The 22786-nt window shown below is 49.7% G+C and overlaps 1 protein-coding gene across 14 annotated transcripts in view; it reads left to right on the top strand.

Annotated features, from left to right (window-relative positions):
• Nucleotides 1–22786, top strand: part of MICAL3 (microtubule associated monooxygenase, calponin and LIM domain containing 3) — a 112349-nt gene that overhangs the window by 5316 nt on the left and 84247 nt on the right. For 11 of the 14 annotated variants that reach the window (XM_032269590.1, XM_032269600.1, XM_032269597.1 and 8 more), the window contains exons 5-15: nucleotides 211–337; nucleotides 1716–1812; nucleotides 4109–4256; nucleotides 6790–6986; nucleotides 9722–9834; nucleotides 9923–9985; nucleotides 11085–11258; nucleotides 12721–12804; nucleotides 16274–16372; nucleotides 18165–18221; nucleotides 20722–20829. In XM_032269590.1, coding sequence (XP_032125481.1) covers nucleotides 211–337; nucleotides 1716–1812; nucleotides 4109–4256; nucleotides 6790–6986; nucleotides 9722–9834; nucleotides 9923–9985; nucleotides 11085–11258; nucleotides 12721–12804; nucleotides 16274–16372; nucleotides 18165–18221; nucleotides 20722–20829 — 1267 coding nt within the window. The remainder of the gene's footprint in view (nucleotides 1–210; nucleotides 338–1715; nucleotides 1813–4108; nucleotides 4257–6789; nucleotides 6987–9721; nucleotides 9835–9922; nucleotides 9986–11084; nucleotides 11259–12720; nucleotides 12805–16273; nucleotides 16373–18164; nucleotides 18222–20721; nucleotides 20830–22786) is intronic. The other 3 variants (XM_032269595.1, XM_032269602.1, XM_032269603.1) reach the window with 3 other exon arrangements.

The following is a 22786-nucleotide window of genomic DNA, read 5'->3' as shown; positions in this document are numbered from 1 at the left end:
CTCCTGGGCTCCTACCCCGTCGGTACTCGTGGAATCACTGGGAGTGGGTCTGGGAAGTGGGGGCTGATGTGGGGCTCGAGAAGACTAGTCAAGGATGAGGATTTGTCGGGCATGTCAGGTGACTACTGGGCTGTCAGAACCACCAGGAAAAGAGAGGGAGATGTTCACGGTGCTGGTCACAGCTCTGAGTGTATTGTTGTGTTACTGCAGGGAGAGTATTTATAGGTTGCTGCCTCAGACTACCCCTGAAAATGTGAGTAAGAACTTCAGCCAATATAGTATCGACCCAGTCACTCGGTATCCCAATATCAACATCAACTTCCTCCGGCCAAGCCAGGTGAGACCCTTCTTGTCAGTCTTTACATCTGGGCCCATCTGCAGAACTGATCAGAACTCTGATCTGTTGAAATGCATGCAGCTATCAATACCACACATACAAGAATACTTTTTTAGTAATTTAGATAGATGTCTCTCTGAATTGGTAGAAGTAGATATTATTTTCCATCAACAGATTGAGAGCTAGGGCATAGAGTTGTTGAAAGACTTACAGAAAAGCAAACGTGATAAAAATGGTGGGCCAAGGGTTTTATGCCATGTTTCCTAATTCAGATTCTTACTGTAGGGAAGAGCACTTGCCCCGCAGTGAGGAGAGGGACCTTCTGATCACCTGTGACTTGCTTTCTCTGAACCTCAATTTCTTTACCTGAAAAACAGGAAGAATAATTCCTGCTACTCATAGGATCATTGTGAGGGCAAAAGAGATAATGTTCACTTGAAAGAACTTCTTCTAGTATTTTTTTTTTTTTTTTTTTAAGATGGAGTCTTGCTCTGTTGCCCTGGCTGCAGTGCAGTGGTGTGATCTCAGCTCACTGCAACCTCTGTCTCAACCTCCCGAGTAGCTGGGATTACAGGCATGTGCCACCATGCCCGGCTAATTTTTTGTATTTTTACTAGAGACAGGATTTCACTATATTGTCCAGGCTGGTCTTGAACTCCTAACCTTGTGATCTGCCCACGTTGGCTTCCCAGAGTGCTGGGATTACAGGCGTGAGCCACCCCGCCCAGCCTTCAGTGTAATTTTCTAGTCACCTTCTACTTGAAGTTTATATCTTTGGGCCTTCTGTTAAGAGGCAGCATTAATAGTTCAGCTGAGACTCTTAGAGGGACCTCCATGGCCAAGTAACTAATTTTTTTTTCTTTTTTGAGACAAGGTCTTACTTTGTTGCCCAGGCGCTCTGGGGTGCGGTGGCACAATCTCGGCTCACTGCAGCCTTGACTTCCTGAGCTCAAGTGATTCTTCCACCTCAGCCTCCCATGTAGCGGGGACTACAGGCGTGCACTGCCATGCCCAGCTGGTTTTTAAATATTTTGTAGAGACGAGGTCTCCCTATGTTTCCCACACTGATCTTGAACCTCCTGGCCTTAAGCAATCCACTGGCCTCAGCCTCCCAAAGTATGGGGATTATAGGCATGAGCCACTGCACCCAGCCCTGTGTAGCTAATTTTTAGCACAAGATCCCACAGTTAATATGTATGTGTATTTCTATAACCCCACCTTATTTTATAAAGGATTTAAAGGTCATCATCATAACTTCAGTCTGAACTTTGCCCAAGCTTGTATCCCAGTCTGTCCTTTCAGCCATTCTGCTCCTAGGTAGGAATTTGTTACTTGTTATTTGGTTTTCTTTCTGTTTGACTTTGTAAATTTCTGCCAGGTACGCCATTTGTATGATACTGGCGAAACAAAAGATATTCACCTGGAAATGGAGAGCCTGGTGAATTCCCGAACTACCCCCAAGTTGACTCGCAATGGTGAGTTCTGGCGGTGGCTTTTTAAAATGCAGCAGACCCTTCAGAGAGGCCTGTACTCATTCACCGATCCGTAGAGTGTGGTCTCAGGCAGAGGCTCTCAACCAGGGGTGATTTTGCCCTCCAGGGGTTTCTTGTTAGTGTCTGGGAACATTTTTGATTATCATGATTGGGAGTGGGTACTACTGACCTCTAGCCAGGGACGTTGCTAAACATCCTGCAATGCATAAGACAGGTCCCCACCACAGAGAATTACCTTGGCCTGAGATGTTATGAGAGCATAGAAACCAGATGCAGATACAGGGCAAAGGGGAGAGACGGAGAGAGTGTGAGAGCTGTTTTGATAGAAGACTTTATGGAAGAGGTGGTGGCATTTCAGCTGGGTTCTGCAGCACTGCCCGGATTCAGTGACAGGTGAAGGTCACTCCAGATTTTGTATGTATTAAAGGCCCTGAAGACTTTTCTGAAAGAGAATAACATGAGCACACCTGGTCAGCCACACAGGAGAGGGGATGGAGGAGGGAAGTGCCAGAGGCAGGGAGACCAGGTGGAAAGACATCGCCATCGTCAGGCCGAAGGTGGCGAAGGCACAGATCTGGCCCTGATGCTGGGGGTGAAGAAGGGAGGAGGTAGCGGAGAAGACCTCAGACTTTGGGTAAGGTGCAGCTGGGTTCCAGGCCAAGCTTTGCCGTTAATGAGTGGTGCAGCCTTGAAGAGGTGATTGAACAGCTCTGAACTTCCTTGTCTGTGAAGTGAAGGCAGCAGTGTGTCCCTCACATTGTGATCATGAGTGCCGGGCCCACAGTGGACGGTCATTACCGTTGTCGGTTATGCGAGAGAGAATGGTGAGGAGGTAGACTCGATGGGCAGGGGCAGTTGATCGCCTCATGGGGCAAGAGGTCGGTGTTGTAGATGGTGCTGCATCAGTGTAGGCAAGGCAGAGGGAGGGCTGAGAGGTTTGAGTCGTTTGGATGTCGTGACCTCGATGTGCCGTTGGGATGCCAGGGTGGATGTGAGGACCAGCAGGCAGTTGGAAACAGTTGCCTTTTTCTCCAGTGGAGCGCATTCTCTCTGAAATCAGAGAGTGTATCTTTATCACTGTTTTTATTTGAGCGCCTGGCATATTGAAGTTGCCCATACATATTGCATGGTTGGATATACAGACCTGGGAGACAGATCTGTGTAAAAGCTCTTTTCTGAGCCAAGAGATGGCACCAGAAAGTGGTTCTGTGTGTTATGGAGAATACATTTTCATGGTGAAAAACCCAAATGAAACAGGATTTTCGCGATACTCAGTTTTTATCTCATGTTCACAAATTACTAAATGACTTAGTACAAACTTCAGTTTCCCTCAGTAAGGGAATAGACTTTCTTGGACATAAATAGCTCACAGATCCTCACGCCTGTAATCCCAGCACTTTGGGAGGCCAAGTGGGCGGATCACCTGAGGTCAAGTGTTTGAAACCACCCTGACCAACATGGTGAAACCCCTGTCTCTACTAAAAATTAGCCAGGCATGGTGGTGCATGCCTGTTATCCCCACTACTCTGGAGGCTGAGGCAGGAGAATCGCTTGAACCGGGAGGTGGAGGTTGCAGTGAGCCAAGATTGCGCTATTGCACTCCAGCCTGGGCAATAAGAGCAAAACTCCGTCTCAAAAAAGAAACATTTCAGTGAAGCGTAAAGCATCCTAGCACATGTGTTTGCCTGTGCAGTTTTTAGAGTTGAGAATTCGTAACACAAGGTGCCAAGCTCCGTTCGGGGACTGTCTGGTCTGGGGCCCCAGCATTGTCAGCAGAGTCCTGCAGGGCGTCTCCTCTTGGCAAGTTGTGCAGTGCCTTGGGTTGAAACTGCCACCCTATAGGATGGAGCCTTCTCTCCTCTCCTCTTCCAAGTGTTACTTTGGAGGAGGATGCCTTCCTCAGCCAGGTACTCGCGACTGTCCGGGAACTCAGAGCGGCTGTGAGCCAGGCTGGCCACAGTAGGTGGCGTTCCTTCACCTCAGTACCAGGGGACAGTGGGCTGTGGCTGTCGGGCTATGGTCCCTCAGGGTGCCGGGGTGTGAATGTTGACCTCAGACTCTGAATAAACTGCTGGCGCCTTTTCTATTAGAATTCACTCTCGTGATATCATTTGCATAACCTTGCACCCTCACTGTTTCCTTGAATGGAAACTAGTGTTGACTGCTTTGTCCCTGCCCTCAGTCGTGTTTCAGAGTGGACGTGTGTCCTGCGAGGAGGGTTCTGTGTCGGCGTTATCAGTGACCACACCTCCAATAATAACGTGTTTTGTTGTTTTAGAGTCTGTAGCTCGTTCAAGCAAACTGCTGGGTTGGTGCCAGAGGCAGACAGATGGCTATGCAGGGGTAAACGTGACAGATCTCACCATGTCTTGGAAAAGTGGCTTGGCCCTTTGTGCAATTATCCATAGATACCGCCCTGACCTGATGTAAGTCGTGATCAAACTTTCTGTTTTCTCTTATATTCCCAAGGATCTCAGACCACTCTGCTGTCAAGTAACATTTTGTCCTTTTTCCTAGAATGAGGTACATAGTAAGGTACTTTCTGCAGAAGGCAGTGATTTTGATTTCGCTGTATTTGTTTTTTTGTTTGTTTGTTTGTTTGTGAGACAGAGTCTCCCTCTGTTGCCAAAGCTGGAGTACACTGGCATGACCTTGGCTCACTGCAACCTCTGCTGCCTGGGTTCAAGAGATTCTCTTGCCTCAGCCTCCCAAGTAGCTGGGATTACAGGGCTCGCCATCAGGCCCAGCTAATTTTTGTATTTTGTTTTAGTAGAGACGGGGTTTCACTCTGTTGGCCAGACTTGTCTTGAATTCCTAACCTCAAGTGACCCACCGGCCTTGGCCTCCCAAAGTGCTAGGATTACAAGTGTGAGCCACCATGCCTAGCCCGATTTTGCTATATTTGAAACTCTGTATATCATCCATTATGTAGCTCAACCCAGAAGTGATTTTTATTTTTTTATTTTTCAATAAGCCTTTTGCACTCCTGTGGCTAAGTTTTAAAAATTACAACACTCATAAGTTAAAAACTGGTTTTGACACCCACCTGGGCCTGTTAGCTTCACACAAAGAAAAACTGTTTATTGGCCCCGGGTTGAACTCTTCACTTTGGCCAGCTCTCTCTCAAATCCTATGGGTCACAAGGGAAACCTGACCAGAACATTTGGCCAGCTCAAGGCAAATGTGTCACTATTAACAAAACAAAACATCATGAGACTGAACCGATTTATGATGGTTCATCGGTGCGTTCTGTGTGCTAAAGAATGCACTTTTTACAGACATGCTCTGTTGTCCTGCCCACCTATCCCAGTGACAGCTCCTTTGGCTGTTCTCCACACACCTGCGCACAGAATCAGCGCTCTAGGGTGACCCCAGGTCAGCTGCGGGGCCAGCACATCTAACTTTCCCCGTCAGCATTTGTTCCACAGAAGCCAAACAAAAGGATGCAGGAGCAGAGCGTGTTGCTTTATTTTGGCTTCCTGTCCTTTTCATCATTAGGTCCACTTAAGAGCCGGGTTTCTATTTGTTTTGTTTAATGATTGCTTAAGGAATCCTACAAGATATAGTTGCTCTTTATATGATGGTTATAAACTGACGAGGCGAGAGCTGGTAAAAACAGCCCTGCACAGTGTGGATTACAAATGGGGATTTCTGATGTGCTTGGATGGAGGTAAGTGACTCCTGGTGCTCCTGTCGCTTAGCTCACCCAGAAGCTGATAACAAGTAAGTAAAAATAGGGCTTACTTACTTCCACAAAGAAAGGGGGTAAGGCAAGGAAAAGCAGCTTGGGAAAGATTATAATCAGTGGCAGAGGATGGGCAGGTGAGTCAGCTCAGTTCCAAAGGGAAGGCAAGACAGAGGGCACAGGCAGAAGCGGTTGGCGGAGCTTAGCGTGGGGGTGGAGGGGTGCTTGGAGAAGGTTAGGGACCATCTTCTAGGAAGGCCAAGCAGCACAGAACAGCACGGCACTATTCAGCAGCAGCGAGGGCGTGGTATCCGAGGCTGCACCCACAGTGAGGAGGAGTTAGAGAAAATGGAAAAATGCTGTGGGGTCCTAGGTTAACACAGAACAAGGGCTGCTGGGTTAATCTGAAGTCATGTAAAGAAGGCGATCAGTCTTCACTCTGAATAGCAAGAGGCTTAAATCCAGTAGAAAATGGTCATAAATCTAAATAGGAAACTTAGTAATGGAAAAAAAATTTGAGGAGGATTTTGGAATTTCCCCTCCAGGAGAAGACTAAGGTTTACCCGAGCTGATTTAGGACATTAACAGCTTGTGGGATCTAAGCGTCATGGTGGGTGACAGTCCCAGGCCTGTAGGAGCAGTCTGATTCAAATAGGAGATTTATCATGTTTTGACATTAGTTTAATATGTATGAGCCATACTCAAGGATCAAGATATATTAAAGATAGTTCCTGTTACTTTCTATTTTTATTTTTAGAGACAGGGTCTCGCCCTATTTCCCAGGATGGAGGGCAGAGTGGCACAGTCATAGCTCATTGCAACTTTGAGCTTGTAGGCTCAAGTGATCCTCCTGCCTCAGCCTCCCAAGTAGCTAGGACTATAGGCACGTGCTGCCATGCCTGGCTCATTTTTAATTTGAATTAAGTTGGGATCACAGGTGTGAACCACTGTGCCCAGCCAGTCCCTGTTCTCAAGCTTACATTACAGTAGTACATTTGTGTTACCAGAAAAATGAGAGTAGTTTTTCGACTTTCTCCTTTTTTTTTTTTTCCTTCGGTAGGTAGACCTTTAATCACTCCCTGAGGCTGCTTTGCTTTTTCTTAGTAAAGAGAACAAGAGGTGAGATAAAACAGGTTTGCTCTCAGGTGTCACTGGTGCACAGCACCCTGGTTTTTAGCTAAAAACAGAGAAAGGATGATGACTCCATGATACTGTGCTTTCTGTGTAAGGACAGTCGGCCTATCTTCATACATTTTCCTTGTCCTGTTTCTCAGAGATTTTGATTCTTTGGATGAGCAAAATGTGGAGAAGAATAACCAACTGGCCTTCGACATTGCCGAGAAGGAATTGGGCATTTCTCCCATCATGACAGGCAAAGAAATGGCCTCCGTCGGGGAGCCCGATAAGCTGTCCATGGTGATGTACCTGACGCAGTTCTACGAGATGTTTAAGGACTCCCTCCCCTCTAGCGGTAAGGCCTGGGAGGAGCTGCTGTGCCGCCCCTGCCGCTATGCTATGGCCCGGCTGCTCTCCTCCCTCCCTCCCTCCCTCCCTCCCCACCCCGCAGCAGTACCACCAGACACACACAAAGTCACTCTGTGTTTTTACTGGTGAGCTGTCAGGGAAATCTCTGGAACTCTGCTTCATTATGTTTCCCTTCTCTGGTAGCATGTTCTCAACCCTTCATTCTTCCCCAGATCTTTCTCAGTGAATTTATAAATATGCAGAAATCGTTCCTGCACCAAGTCTTTTCCATGCCTCTGCCAGCTTCTAGTGCACCTGCTCTCAGAGCCGGCCTTTGTGAAGCAGCAGTGTGCACTGTGGCCTCTCCTTCTGCATGGCCCAAACTTCGTAACAGATTATAACCTGGCTTGTCTTCACACCGCGCTACTGCAGCTGTTCCCAGGCAGGAGGATGCTCACCTCATACCCTTTTCTCAGTTCCCGTCTCTCACCACTTGCTTTTCTGCATTGTTGGGTGCTGGGGAGTGAGGTCCCTTTTCTTGGAATTCTCTCATCTCCTCAGTGTCTGTGATCCTGAGCCACTCTCAGCTTGTCCCCCTTCTTTCTCCTGTCACTGCCTTCTCTGGCTTCCCTTTCTACTCCTACCTCTTAGCGCTTCCCAAAAATCTTTGCTTGGCCCTCAGCTTGCTGCCTCAGGCTCTCATGGTGCTATAAAAAAGATTCCTGTTGTCATTAACTGTTCCTTGGAATAAGTGTAGCATAAGGCTAGAGTGTTGGCTGTGGGGTCTGACCTGGATTTACAGTTTCCCAGGCTTCCACTTAGCCTTAGGCAAGTTATTAAATTTTCCTTTCTCACTTTCCATCAACCTATCTTGTAAAATGGGTTAATGGGTATAAAATGGGGATAGTATGTATAATTACATTGTGATGTGCCAAGAAGGCCATTTGGCCAGTGGAAGTACTTAATAAACGTTAGTGATTTACTATTAACTGATGACTGCTTTAAAAATTACTGTTAGGCCGGGCGCGGTGGCTCACGCCTGTAATCCCAGCACTTTGGGAGGCCGAGGCGGGTGGATCATGAGGTCAAGAGATCGAGACCATCCTGGTCAACATGGTGAAACCCCGTCTCTACTAAAAATACAAAACATTAGCTGGGCATGCTGGCACGTGCCTGTAATCCCAGCTACTCAGGAGGCTGAGGCAGGAGAATTGCCTGAACCCAGGAGGCGGAGGTTGCGGTGAGCCGAGATCGCGCCATTGCGCTCCAGCCTGGGTAACAAGAGCGAAACTCCGTCTCAAAAAAAATAAATAAATAAATAAAATAAAATAAAATAAATTCCCACACCGTCCTGTTGAGATGTGAATCATCCGTTTGTACAGTGTATCCGCTATAACCTCCTTAATGACTTAGTAGCAGTCTCATCAGATAGACTGTGGCAATGTGCAGTATCCAAGTGCTTGTGTTCAACTAACCCTTATTTTCCTTAATAAAGGCCTCAAGGCCGGGCCCGGTGGCTCACGCCTGTAATCCCAGCACTTTGGGAGGCCGAGGCGGGTGGATCACGAGGTCAAGAGATTGAGACCATCCTGGTCAACATGGTGAAACCCCGTCTCTACTAAAACTACAAAAAATTAGCTGGGCATGGTGGTGCGTGCCTGTAATCCCAGCTACTCAGGAGGCTGAGGCAGGAGAATTGCCTGAACCCAGGAGGCGGAGGTTGCGGTGAGCCGAGATCGTGCCATTGCACTCCAGCCTGGGTAACGAGCAAAACTCCGTCTCAAAAAAAAAAAAAAAAAAAAAATTACTGTTGTTACTAATGAAACATTGAAATCCAAAAAGTTTGTGGTACCACCCTCCCAGTAATTCCCAGCCCATATATTTTTGTAGGCATCTGTGGCTTTTCCTGGTTAGCTGTGCCATTCTTACAACAGAAAGCCACAACTCTAACACTGATACACCCATTCAGTGCCACCCCTGTCCGTGTGCAGCTCAGAGCGTGGCATCTGCATACACTAAAACCAGGAACCCCGAGTTCTTCTCCTCTCTGCCTTTCTCTGTCCTTCTCTCTCTCTCTCTCTCCTGAAATTTTTTTCACAAAAACGAGCCTTCAGCACCTGCTGTAACTTCCCAATCACAGCCAGCTTCCAACTTTTGAAAAACAAAAGTGCAGGTTTTGGTAACTGAAGTAGATTGGGAAGAAGAGTCATCTTTGTTTATATGAATGAAGAAAAGAAGGCTCGATGTCCATACCCAAGTATGCATTTCCTCCGTGGAGTCTCCTCCTGAGACCACATGTTTGTCATAGCTGGTGAACCTTTGGGGCCTTCGGAGGTTCTGCCAACCATCCACAAGGGAGAGTAGTTTTGGTCGGGATTTTGCGTCGCCCTCAAGGGCTGTGCTTAAAACATTGCTGATTTTGGCCGGGCGCGGTGGCTCAAGCCTGTAATCCCAGCACTTTGGGAGCCCGAGGCGGGTGGATCACAAGGTCAAGAGATCGAGACCATCCTGGTCAACATGGTGAAACCCTGTCTCTACTGAAAATACAAAACATTAGCTGGGCATGGTGATGCGTGCCTGTAATCCCAGCTACTGAGGAGGTTGAGGCAGGAGAATTGCCTGAACCCAGGAGACAGAGGTTGCGGTGAGCCGAGATTGCGCCATTGCACTCCAGCCTGGGTAACAAGAGTGAAACTCCGTCTCAAAAAAAAAAAAAAAAACATTGCTGATTTCTGTCTCCAGACACTTTGGACTTGAATGCCGAGGAGAAGGCAGTCCTGATAGCCAGCACCAGATCCCCCATCTCCTTCCTAAGCAAGCTGGGCCAGACCATCTCTCGGAAGCGTTCTCCCAAGGTATGGACAAGTCTCTTGATGGGCTGCAAGGTTAATGGCAAGGTATGCGTGGTTAGAATAATGCAGTTTCCCTCCTCCCTCTGCACAGGATAAAAAGGAAAAGGACTTGGATGGTGCTGGTAAGAGGAGGAAGACCAGTCAGTCAGAGGAGGTGAGATTCATTTGGGATTTGCTGCGGTGGTCATGTGGAATAGCCCTTTTTGGTTTAAATCCTTCACATTGGTATTGCTAGGTGTTTTCATGTTCATCCTTTATGAGAATTTCTATTGGGCTTTTTCTTTTCTTTTTTCTTCCTTTTTATTTTTTTTGAGACAGAGTCTTGCTCTGTTGCCCAGGCTGGAGTGCAGTGGTGCAATCTGGGCTCATTGCAACCTCCGCTTCCTGGGTTTGGGTTCAAGTGATTCTCCTGCCTCAGCCTCCTGAGTAGCTGGGGTTACAGGCATGTGCCACCACACCCAGCTAATTTCTGTAATTTTTTTTTTAAGACAGAATCTGGCTCTGTTGCCCAGGCTGGAGTGCAGTGGTGCAATCTTGGCTCACTGCAACTTCTGCCTACAAGGTTTAAGCGATTCTCGTGCCTCAGCCTCCCAAGTAGCTGGGATTACAGGTGCGCACCACCACGTCCACTAATTTTTGTATTTTTAGTAGAGATGCGGTTTCACCATGTTCGCCAGGCTGGTTTCAAACTTCTGACCTCAAATGATCCACCCACCTTGGTCTCCCAAAGTGCTAGGATTACAGGCGTGAGCCACCACACCCAGCCAAATTGTTCTAATTTTTTAATAGAAATGGGGTTTCACCAGGTTGTCCAGGCTGGTCTTGAACTCCTGGCCTCAAGCGATTTACGCGCCTTGGCCTCCCAAAGTCGTGGGGTTACAGGTGTGAGCCACCGTGGCTGGCCTCTTTGGGTTTTTTCTGTGGATGTTTGCCTTTGTTTAGTTTTCCAGAGCGCAGCTAGGGATGCATACACGTGTGCTGGGGCCTCCTTGTGTCTTTGTTTCACATGTGTCTGAGGGCGGTGGCTTTCCCGGGATGTGGCAGTACCATCACAGGACCCAGTACTCTTTAGACAGCCCTAGTTCCAGGCTTGCTGTCTCCTTGTGGACACAAGAGCCTTGAGAGCTGCCAAGCTCAACCTAAAGCCAGACCACCAGTCCCCTTGCCAGGTCCTGAGCGCACTTCTGTGAGGGAGGGGTATGGGGGGAGCGTCCTGTCACAGCGCAGTCGTCTTTGGGGTTGGTGTTGACCAGGAGGAAGCTCCCCGGGGCCACAGAGGAGAAAGACCAAGCCTGGTGAGCACTCTGACGGACAGGAGGATGGACGCTGCCCTTGGGAACCAGAACAAAGTGAAGTACATGGCAACCCAGCTGCTGGCCAAATTTGAGGAGAATGCGCCCGCCCAGTCCGTCAGCATCCGGAGACAGGTAAACGTGACCCGCGCCTCGCCACACAGATGTGTCAGGTCACACAAGAAGGGGATCTTTTTCTGTCCATTGAGACTGGCTGTGTCACAGATCCCAGGGTTCATGGGCTCAAGACTGATGTGTGGCTTGCCTCAGGCTCTGAGGGTTGCTCCGTCCTCAGCGTTCAGGCCTGAGATGTCCACTGGTAAGAATCAGCAGAGGCATCAAAAAAAAAATCTATATTTATATACCTGTGCATCTGTACATGTTTGCAGACATGTTTAAATTCTAGAGACGTACATGCTTACTGAGGAAAATGCTGAAAAGTACAGTAAAGGTAATTGAGCTACCTGTAATTCTATTAATATTTTCCTGCCCTTCTTTCTGGTCTTTTTTTCAGTGTATTCTTGTTTTGGTAGGTGATGTCATTCTTAACTATATTTTTATTCTCCTTTTTCCGTTTAACCGCAGGCATTCTGATGTTCCTAACTCTACAAGTGCCTTCTAGAATGTGGGGCCATCAGGCTTCTCTTAGCTCTTGCTCCAGTGTTGGGTGTTCAGGTTGTTTCTCATCTCTCATGATAAGATACAGAGATAAACATTCTGTGATAAAACTTCTTTTGTGTGTTGCAGCTGTTTCCCAGGACATTCTCCTAGGAATATGAGCATTTGAGTGCTAAGTGGCACTCCCACATGCCATGCCTGAAGGTGCATGGCAACAGCGCTTGTGGCTTGGGGTGTCTTTGTTAGGGTGTGTCTCTCCCCTTGCTTGTCTAAAAGTCACTCTGACTTCTTACAAGAGGTGGGGCTGGGATTTTGGAGATTGACACTGAAAGTGTCTTATAAATCTCCCTGATAACAGAGAGGCAGGGGCCCCTTCTCTGAATTTCCCTTCTCTCTCTTCATCTTCTCCATGCCTATCAGCCTTTCTTCCTAGGGACCAGAGGGGAGGGACCAGCTTTGCTAGGAGTCTGGCCGTAATTAACTACCTCCCAGTCTTTGCACACCAGTCTTCTCATGCTGTGGCTCACAGAAAAGGTGATGATATTCATTGACAAACAGTTGAGGTTATCTGGAGGCTCTGGCAGCCCCAGGTTCCCCTGCCTCGGGAAGGCTGGAAAGCTATCTGTTAAAGGAAGATTGCCTCTAAGAGAAGGTTTCTTTCCTCATTTTGGATGGGATTATTAGTTTTTCAAATCAGAATTAGTGGTTTAGACTCAGAACATGTAGCTTGGGAAAGAGATAATGGGTGTCACAGCTTCTGTTTTCCTTTTTCTTTTCTTTTGGATTTCCTTTTGGTTTGGGAGTGGGGGGCTCTTCACTTTAGAAGTGTAACTTTCTAAGAATGAATCCTCCCTCTTCCCCACAGCTCACAGATGTGTGGCTGTCCCCTGTGAGTTCTTCTGTTCTTCTCCCACCTTAATGTATTTCTATTTTGTTTTGTCTCCATGTCCTGTCCCCACCCACATCCTGTGTGTCCCAGCCGACACAAGAGCGTGGGGCCAGCCAGCCGTCCTGCTGCCTGCCTGGGCAGGGTCGCCCTGCCCCCACACCCCAGTGGAAACAGGTAAAGGAACTGCCAGGGCCGTGATGGGTGCTGTCTCTCAGGCCTTCCCACCTCTCCTCCTGAGCCATCCAGGGTTCAGGCCTGTGCTCTAGAATCCGAGCTCACGAGGGCCGGAAGCCTCTGCTCATTGAAGTAGTGGCCTGGGAAAGCATTGACCAGGCAGTGCTGATTGGTTTCGTGATCTGTGTAACTCCTGGGGATTTGAGAAAGAGTTGAAGAGGAGACTGTTGATTTGGTTTGAAACTCACTGAAGCTGTGTGGTAGGTGGCTCACCCAAGGGTGCCCTAGCCAAGGGTACCCTAGCTCTTGGGTTTGCTATTGTCACATTTGTTGTAGGTTGACTTTTTTCTAGTATGTCTCCTCGTGACCTTGGGAGAGAGAATTCTGAGTATGTCAAGCCTGAGAGTTGGAGCGTAGAGCCTTTTACATTAAATAGGAAAACGCTATCCAAGAAGAGTCTGGAACAGTGAGTTTTTGTTTCAAATCCTGGTTGAAAGTATTCCTGGGCATTTTCTTGGTGTTTTCTTTACATTTAAATTAACGTTTTTGGAAATTTTCACTAAAACCTTGGCAGGATCTCCTGGAAAACTGCTTATCCTGAGTAGTACAGAATAGTGCAGGTGATGACGTGCGCTTTCTAAAAGAAAGCTCATCAGAGGGATCGGAAGCCCTGATTGCGTTTCCTCCATGTCACAGCTGAGCAAGTCCCTTGGGAAGGCTCCACTCTCGAGTGGAGCCAGGGTTGGCTGCCTCGTAGTGTGATGTCATTTAGGCTGCTAAGATGCTGAGAGGGCCGTGAGCTGGCACTGGGTGCCGCCAGTATCTCCCACGGTCGGTCTCCACAGCCTCCTGTGCTTGAGGGTGACTTTACTGTCAGGAGATGCTGAGGAGTGGTGAGTTGGGTTTTATTTAAATCACATTCAGGCAAAAATGTTGCTTTCTAACCATTCTTTATAACGTAGCACATCAAAGGCAGGGCCCAAGAGGCTGAGATGGAATTTTGGTAGCAGTATCCAAACTCACAACAGAAGGCAAATTTACCCTCTCCTCTATCTGTACTTGAGGGAGGTCTTCTGAAAAATCTAGTTGGAAAACCACTTGCATTTTATTTTCTTAACCTTTGCCTTGATGTCTAGGTGGAAGGTATGATTTGAAAGACGATGTTTAGTTGAGGATCTGTTGAGGGGAAAGTGAACTGTAAATTGGATTGCAAAACCTCTTAGAGTATTCTAACAGGTGCCTGAGATAGGAGCAGAGGGAGAAGGGAGGTCAGGAGTGACACAGGCGAGCGGGGGAACAGGTGGCCGTGGCTGGGGTGGCTGGAATGGCGTTTGGTGGGCAACTGGAAGTCTCCGGCAGCAGGTGCAGCCAGAGTGGCCCTATCCAGCCAAGGCCTCAGCCCTGGTGACGAGGGACGCATCAGCTCATCATGTGACTGAGCTGTACTGAAGGGGCTTCAGGAACTTGGTGACGTGTTCACTAAGTGTCTGGTGGCCTGTAACCCTCATGCTGCATTCTCCCTGGAGAATGTTGGTAGTCCCCGCCAGCACAGCTTGTCACCTGAGTCAGTATGATCATTGTGGGGCACGAGACTGGCAGGCTGTGTGGGCAGTGGAATAGAACCATGAAAGTGAAATGCAGGTTCTGTGGGATGGGCGCCGGAGACCGCCGTTGGAAACAGTAGCTGGGCAGATGTAGAAATGAGACGTGATTGGTGAGAAATCATGAGCCGTGAGAACCCGGTTAGGTTCTCTGGTGCCTTAGGGGATATCCAGTGGGGATTTGCGAATTTACGTGGTAGCAGGGAGATGGCACTGTGAACCAGAACTCACAGTTCTTACATCCACATGAAATGTGTAGTATTCACATAGAAATTTCTCAGCTCTAAATCGTGAGTTTGGGCCTTCTCAATTTATCTCCCGTAAGAGAGTTGGAGTTGCAGTGCCAGATACTACAGAAACCTGGGACAGAGGAACCCCAGTGGTACCCGGATCCTGCATCTGATGCCCCCAGTGGCTGGTCCTCCCCATCTCCCTTCAGGAAGCCGGGCTGAGTGGCAGCACCCTAGTGTGACTCATGGTGCTTCTCTGGAGGTGGTTCAGAGGCAGGAGGGCCTTACCTGGCAGGGCAGTGATAGCTGAGTTAACAGAGGGCCACTTTCAGCCCAGGTCATCATATGGAACAGGGAAATTAATAGCAGCTCTGCCTGCCAGTGGCTTCTCTTTATTTCCTTCCTTTGTAAACACCATGGCCCTTCCCTTCCCCACCCTTTTGCCTTTTGATCCCAGAAATGCATCCTGCAGGGAAGCTCTGTGTGTTAACCAGCCCTGGTTTGGAAGTAGATTGTTGCGGGAGCTCTGAGCGAGTGCGGAGCTGTTCCCCAGGCCTCGTGGCTTCCCTGCTCCCCCTCTCCCTGCGCTGTCCCGTGGGTCACCTGGGCACAGTGAGATGAGAGTTTCCCTGGAAGGTATCAGAGAGGCCTGGGAATGTGTGATTGTTTCTCAAATACCAGGGTCCTTCTATCCTTCTAAATTGTAGACAGACTCACGGAAGGGAATACAGTGGAGGGGGCGGAATGAGGGTAAAGCCGGGAATGTGTATATGGCATTTGAGTGTTAGTGAGACACATTTAATTTTTACATCATGCTCCTGCCTTTCTTGTACTTCCTTGTTAGTTTCCTGGAGCCCTTTGAGCATGAGTGCAGGGACCGAGAGGAGGGCAGCAGTGCAAGCCACTGTCACAGCTGCGTCCTGAAGGGGCTGCCACTTTGCTGCAGTGGGTGCGTGTGACCAAGCCTTTGAGGGGGGTCTGTGTCCCCTCTTGGTGGTTGGCTTGTTTGCCCTTTTTATGTATTCATCAGCAAGCCTATTTCTTTCTTTCTTTTTTTTTTTTTTTAAATTGAGACGGAGTCTCGCTCTGTCACCCAGGCTGGAGTGCAGTGGTGCGATCATGGCTCACTGCAAGCTCTGCCTCCCAGGTTCAAGTGATTCTCCTGCCTCAGCCTCCCGAGTAGCTGGGATTACAGGTGTGTGCCACCACACCCAGCTAATTTTTGTATTTTTAGTAGAGACAGGGTTTCACCATGTTGGCCAGGCTGGTCTTGAACTCCTGACCTCAGGTGATCTACCCGCCTCGGCCTCCCAAAGTGCTGGGATTACAGGCTGGAGCCACAGCGCCCAGCCACAAGCCCCAACTTCCTGACAAAACTGTTGCTCCTGGCACCTGTAAAGTACAGTGCTAATGATTCTCCCTAGTTCCGCAGATCGCTTCTGTGGCTGTGCCTGTCAGAAGGTTCACGTCCCACCTGGGGGTCCACACAGACCACCAACCTGCCCCCTGAGGATGGAGGAGCAAGGAAAGGCCCCCTGGGGTGCTTCTGATGAACGCCCTTCAGTCCTCCTGGAACCAGCCTCCACAGGGCCACTGTTTCAGTAATGTTCTCTTCCTTTGTGTCTGTTGGTCTAAAAGCCACGGGAAAAGGAGTGTTCTCGGACCTGCCCCAAAAAAGTGATCACCCTGTCTCCTCCCCTTACTCCACCTCCCTGTCGGGCGTGTGGCGGCCAGCAGGTGATCCTCTCTGCATGCTCTGTGGTCCTGTCTGTGTCTCCCTGCCTGTCTGTGTAGGCGGCTATCATAGAGACCCAATCAGTTTCCCTCTTACCAGCAATAACTGTCAAGAAGAAAGAAAGGCCATTCATAGAAACCATTTGTGGTGGAAGCAACTTTTATGGCCCTCAGGATGGTGCGTCCTGCATTCACAGCTGACCCTGGGCAGTCCCACATCAGGGAAACACGACGGTGCCACTGTGAACTAGGAGCTAAACTATAACTGATGTTTGTCACACAGCCGAGTCCCCCAGCTCTCAGGGCAGCCTGTTTTTCAAGAACCCCACTGAAGGCAGCCCTTTTCTCTTGCTGCACAGTGAGCAGGGGTAAGGCCTTAGGGAGCTGCTACAGGGCCTCTCCACGTGAGTTTGGCTCCATTTGATTCTGGGAGCTCTGCCTCTTACCCGTTCAGCATCTTCCAACAAATACTCCTCCCACCCCTGTGCTGGCACACTGGGCAGACCATTCAGGAGCGGCTCCATAGCCAGCCACAGACATGGCCAGTGAGGACAGCAGGCGTGCAGCTGCGGCAAGACATTTGTAGAAATCATATTTGTGGTATGGCATTGTTGACCTTCATGGTATGTTCCTATAAAATAAAATGTGAATTCCAAGAGCAGGATCTATGGAAAGACATTTTCCCAACTAAGGTGGCCTATTTAAAGGGTGACTGTAGTAACGTGACTGATTTTAAAGGCCCCACCTGTGTTCGTGGTTCTCGGAACTGAGGCATTGCAGGTTGAGCAGCTGCTGAGTGCCTTCATCTGCGTAAGAGCTAGCCGTCCTCAGCACCTGCTACCACCTGGGAAGCACACTCAGTTCTTTTCAAGCAGTGTCTCTGTCAGTTCTCACAATAACGCTGTGAGGCAGGTGCTGTTACTGGCTCCATTTCACCGGAGAGGAGACTGTGGCATAGGATGGAGAGGCCACGTGCCTGAGCCACATAGTAAGCCATGCAGCCAGACTTGAATGTGGCTTGTGGGGCTGGGGCCACGCTCCAGCCTCCCCCTGCCCACAGAGACTTCATGCTCATGGCTGCTGGATAGGAGCAGCCACGTCAGAGGCCTTGGGGCCATTTTTCCACTGGCACACGGCTGTAAGCCTTAGCCATCCAGAATGGTGCGAGCAGCTGCCCTGGTCCTGTGATTGCCATTCATGGCTCCTCAGATGCGCAAGGCCATGTGCCTGCCTGCAGGTCTCTGCCCTCCCACATACACTTTCCATCTGTTCATCAAAAACACATGCACTTCTCCCTTTAGTAAGTTACGCTTTGGTCCCGTGTTCCTATTCAGGGACCACTCCCCACTCTGGAGTTTCCTCTGGACTGCTGTCATAGTCATTTATATTCTAGCCAATTTCCACCTCCCCACCTTTCCTTCCTAAAATGTCTCGTTGTGGAATGTGTCAGCCTTTTAACCTGCCTCTCCTTGTGACCCTTCCGTTTAGTGCCTCTGATCTGATGCCACCGTGTGAGAGAGCTGTGCTTGTTCACCTTTGTACTAACCACAGTTCCTTATTGATCAGTGTAGCCGGCCTCACTGGAGGCTGCGTGGGTGGAATGGCTGTGCAGAAGGCCGGCCTGTGTCATGGGATTTGGTATAGGTGGGATTATGGTTACCTGGGGATGGAGTTCAGAGGGGAAGGGTATATGGGTTGAACTCTGAATTTCTGCCCCTGAATTTCCCACTGTCACTTAGTAGGTCTGAATAGAGCCATATCCATGGAGCTTAAGTTTCTACTTTGTTGCCAACAGACATACAGGGATCTTGATGCTGACAGCCGTGGCAAGCAGAGCCCCCACCATGAGAGGGTAAAAGAGCATGAACCCACGGCATGGGATGCTGAGAGCCAAACAGATGGGGCACGCTGTGGTGGCGGGGCAGCGGGAGGGGATGTGGGAGGCAGCCCCTCCCTTTGCTTTTTGCACACTCTTGTCACCCAGCCAAGAGCCAGAGTTCTTTTTGCTAGCCATGTTGACCAGTGCAAATAGCATTCACTATAAAGCAGTCATCCACCTGGCATTCAGATGGGATGCTGATCCTAAGTGTGTGGCTTCTTCCAAAGGGCCTTAGTGACTTCCCTTTTCTGCCCACTTCCCCTTCCAAGACCGTACTGTTTCCACTCCAAAATACGTGCCGGTGGTAGAGTCGTAATACTGGACTGTCAGACGCAGCTTCGTAGGGGAAGGGCATAGATCAGCATTCACGTGGCATTCGACAGTCACGGATCCTGAAGTGGAAATCCTAAGAGAGCCAAAGCTCTTACCAGTGTGAGGATTTCCAGTCAGATGAGGATGAGGGGACTGAAGGCAGGTGAGAGCAAGATGGGGCTGTGCTGTGGAAAGCTTTAGTCTTTCCTGAAAAACCAAGGGGGAAATTACTGATCGCAGCTGGCCATCATATAAAGTGAGCGATAGCTGAGATGCCCAGTTAAAGAAGCCGGTTTACTTCATGAAACTTTTGTTCTTGTTATTCCTACCCTTAAAGATCTCTGAGTGGCTATAGCTCTGCAGCTAGTGGGAAGAATCATCTCTAGTTGGTAACCTCACAAAAGCCACTTTGGTTTTTAACTCCCCGTCTGCCTTTGCTCTCTAAGAAATGCAGTATGGCCAAGCAGTAAATGAGGTTACCCCTCGGACCCGATAGGAGCTAATCATAGTGCCATCTTCCTTCACCCTCTTACCAGGCTAGCTGCAGGCAGTGTGTGTGCTGCCTGAACCTGGTGCTGGGTCAGGGAGAGGAGACTGGGCTGGAGGTGGGAGTCTTTCCCATGCCCTTTCCATGGCCTCGCCCCACTGTGCTCACCCTTTCTGGGGCTGCTCTTCCTCCCTTCTTCCCAGCCTGTGTTCCTTCCAAAAGGAAAGCGTCCTTTTCATTGAGTAGGGCAGTGCCTTCCATTTTGGGGATCATATATTTAATGAGATGCTGATAATGTTTAATGAAATAGTGTCTAAAAGAAGGAGGGGAGCATATTGAATAGGAGAGATTGGCAGTGAGCAGCAATTTGAAGTCTAGGGCTGCTCTGCCGAGAGGGGAAGAGGTAGGGTTTTGAGCTCAGGAGGAAGTAAGGTTTGCAGGGAGGTCTCTCTTTTTCCCCGTGAGCTGGTTTCTGCATTCCTCAGTCCAGGGCTCCAGGATGGATGCTTTTGAGGACACTACCTACGTTCTTTTCTTGGACTTTGCTGCCACCCTTCATAACCCTGCATGTGCACTCACCCGCCTTGTGTCCCACCTCTACCCAACCCCCACGCCTCCCCTTGGCTCTGACTCCTCTGCCCCCCAGGGGGTACTGAGTCCTCCTCTTGCTTCCTTCTGGCAGGTGGTGCGTACAGCCATCCTCCCCAGCTTTCTCTGGGGCCTGTGTTGTTGAGACCAGGGCCAGGGAGCTGGCTGAGTGTCTGAAGCAGAGGCTGGTGAGGCACCAGGCAACTGCCACTGCATGTTGCCACCCCACAGAACTATGAAGTGCACGTGGCTGAGGTCGAGGGTGTGACAGATCTGGCTTAGAGCTGGAGAAGCAGAGGGCTTCCTCGTACCATGACATAATGCTGTCCATCCACCTCTAAATAGTTTATTCTGAACCTGGTGGGAAACTAAGCAGTTATTGGTTGCCGAAGCTTTCAATCACTGCCTCACTCTCTGGGGACTGTGTTCCTAGCTACATGGGCCCACGACTGAGGAAGACCCTTGCCCAGTTTTGTGACATGTGCTGTGTGCAGTCTGCAGAGGACTTGGGCTCAAGCCTTTTCTCCTCATCTTTGCTTGGGATTCAGCTGGCTCCTTGGCAGGCAGACCCTCCCTGAGCACTAGCAGTGGAAGAAAGAGATGCTGCATTCGTGGCCCTTATGTAGAAGGAGCAAGCTTCACTCTAGATTCGCTGTCTCCATTGCCTGCTACTTATAAGGCCAATGGAATGATGGGGTGGTGGCAGAATCTTTTTGCCCTGGAGAAATCCCAGCTCAGTCCAGGGGATGCTCTCTGCAGAGCACAGAACATGTGAGTCGGCAGGACACCCCCTGCCCCTGCTGCTGGCTGCCTTACCCACACAGAGGAAGGCTGACTCTGTGCGGGGCAGCCCGCAGCTGCGGGACCGCGTTCCAGGGCGTGCTCTGCTGCAAGCCTGCGGGAAGGACAGATAAAAGCAAAACAGAAGCCTTGCAGGGCCACTCATGCTTCTGGGAGCACGTGGTATTTAGTTAACGGTCTAGAGTAAAAGGCTCTACAGCTGCCAGCCATCTTATGTTCAGAGGTCAGTGTGTGACTTAATAACGTTTCCTTTGATTTTGTTTTTCTCCGTCTTGTATTTTATAGCCAGAGCCTGAACCTCCTCGTCGATTTTTTGTCGACCAGTGGGAGCTTTCTCTTAGTCTCCGCTCCTCCGCCCGCCCTGCCTCTCCCTCCTCCGACTCCCTCCGACAGGTAGCATGGCCTAGGACCCACTAAATCTCTGCCCTCTGCAGCCTCCACTCACTCCCTTTCCAAGGGCCGTTGCCCAGGAGGTTGCAGGGCTCCTCACTTGGGCCTGACTCCTTAGGCGGCCGGCTGCGTGTGTTGCTGGCTGCGTGTGCCGGTCTTGTGTGTGAGGTGCGTGGCACACTCCTCAGCTGAAGTGTCTGCTGGCTTTCCTCCAGCTGCTTGTCACATCCAGGTCTGTCAGTGTGAGCCCGCTTTGATCCGACTTCAACTGTATCAAATGATGATAAACATTGTTCAGCTGTTGGCTTTTTTAACTTCACATGTCTTCCAATATAACATGTTACAAAATAGGAACCACAGTGTGATTAAATCGCCTCAATGGAGGGGTGACATGCAGCATTCTGGCTGCCTGTTACCGTTTGAGGAATGAACGCCACTGTCACCCGCAGTGGCACTGGTCCTGTTGTAAGGAGTTTCTAGAGAGACTGGAAGGTCTCTTTGCGCTTCCTGTTGCTATTTCCTGTTCCTGGGTTGACACCGGACCGCGAGGCATATGTGGATGGTAGCATATGCACACGTGTGGTGTGCAGCTCAATCCTGCGATTGCTGCATTTCCTCTATTTTTTAAGAGTGATGGAAAGGAAACCATCTGCTTTTCATGCCAGAAACAAATAGAACTTGAGTCTTCACCTCTCTTGGAGGGGGGATGCTCGTCAGTGTTGCTGCCTTGCTGGGAACTGAATGTGGCAGATACTTTTGTGCAAGGAGCCGCGGCGTGTAACTGCTGAGGTTGATGGGTTTGGTCAGGAGAGGAGGGTCCTGGCTGAGCAGTGAGGGCCCAGGGCTGACTTGTCCTGGCCTCATACTTGGCATCTGGTCCACACTCCCCCATGTCTGCTGCAGAATGAGAGTAATGCCATTTTATTCTCTCTCAGTGTCAGCTGTTAAGTTACCTGCTCAGCTCTGCCTGGTGTCTGTCTGTCCCAAGCCTAAGCTTCTTTAGTGTCCCTAATCTAAAGAAGGTTTAGATCTAAGAGCCACTAGTTTGTCTTGACCACTAATAGGTCTAATCTGTGAAGTTAATGGGCAAATGGCACCAATCCTTGGGAATCTTGTTTTTGAATTAAAAGCTATAATTGCTTCTTCGGTTCAGCTGAGCCCTGAGCTTAGCCACAGGAACAGCTTCCTCACATGTGCGCCTGTGAGCCCCCGAGCGCCTGCTTCCCCCTGCCCGGCATTTCTGTGATTCCTCCTCACACGTGACCTTATGCGTCTGTCCGTTCAGGCCATGTCCTAAGGGGGCTGTTGGCATCCCCAGGATAATGGCTGATGGTGAGTTTCTGAGTCAGAATTAGGGTCGGGTTCCCCCACAGGGCAAGGAGCCCCCTTACTGCATGAAGTTCATGAGAGGAGCCTCATACACCTGGTGGCATGGCCATCTCCACATGGAAGGATGACCTGGCTGTAGAGTCTCTAGAGGACCTCCTCTGGGACAAGTCAGGGCGGGGCTGCCTGGGTGCCCAGCTTAGGTGTGAGCAGGGCGGCTCACGATGGATATGTGGAAGTTTCTCCTGTGGTTTCTTCAGCGTTGCCAGAAAGAGGCTTGAGTTTGTTGGGTTTTTTCTCTTACCTTTCTTCAACCTCGAAAATAATCCCTCCTGGCCTAGAACACATTCCCACCTCCCTGGGCTGGTGGAGCAGCCTGGCTGCATGTCAACACCTTGTGGCCAGCATGCCCAGCCCAGTCTAGAAGGCTTTGGCCTCAGTGCCTGGGTGGGCCACGCGGCCCTCATCGTGCTGCCCTCAGACCCCCAGTAACATCAGCAGGGAGAATGGGCTGAGAAGCCTTCTTCCAAAACAGCCTGGGAGCGTTCGCTGCCTGTGGCAGGCATTGTGGGTCCAGCGTCAGATAGAAGGAAGAGCTGGCGACAACCGCTACCCACGCAGAGGTGACCCATGC

This window comes from Sapajus apella, unplaced genomic scaffold (genome assembly GCF_009761245.1).
Source record: "Sapajus apella isolate SASKATOON/1434 unplaced genomic scaffold, GSC_monkey_1.0 scaffold195, whole genome shotgun sequence".
NCBI classification, from domain to species: Eukaryota; Metazoa; Chordata; class Mammalia; order Primates; family Cebidae; genus Sapajus; species Sapajus apella.
This window is presented reverse-complemented; position numbering and strand designations above follow the sequence as displayed.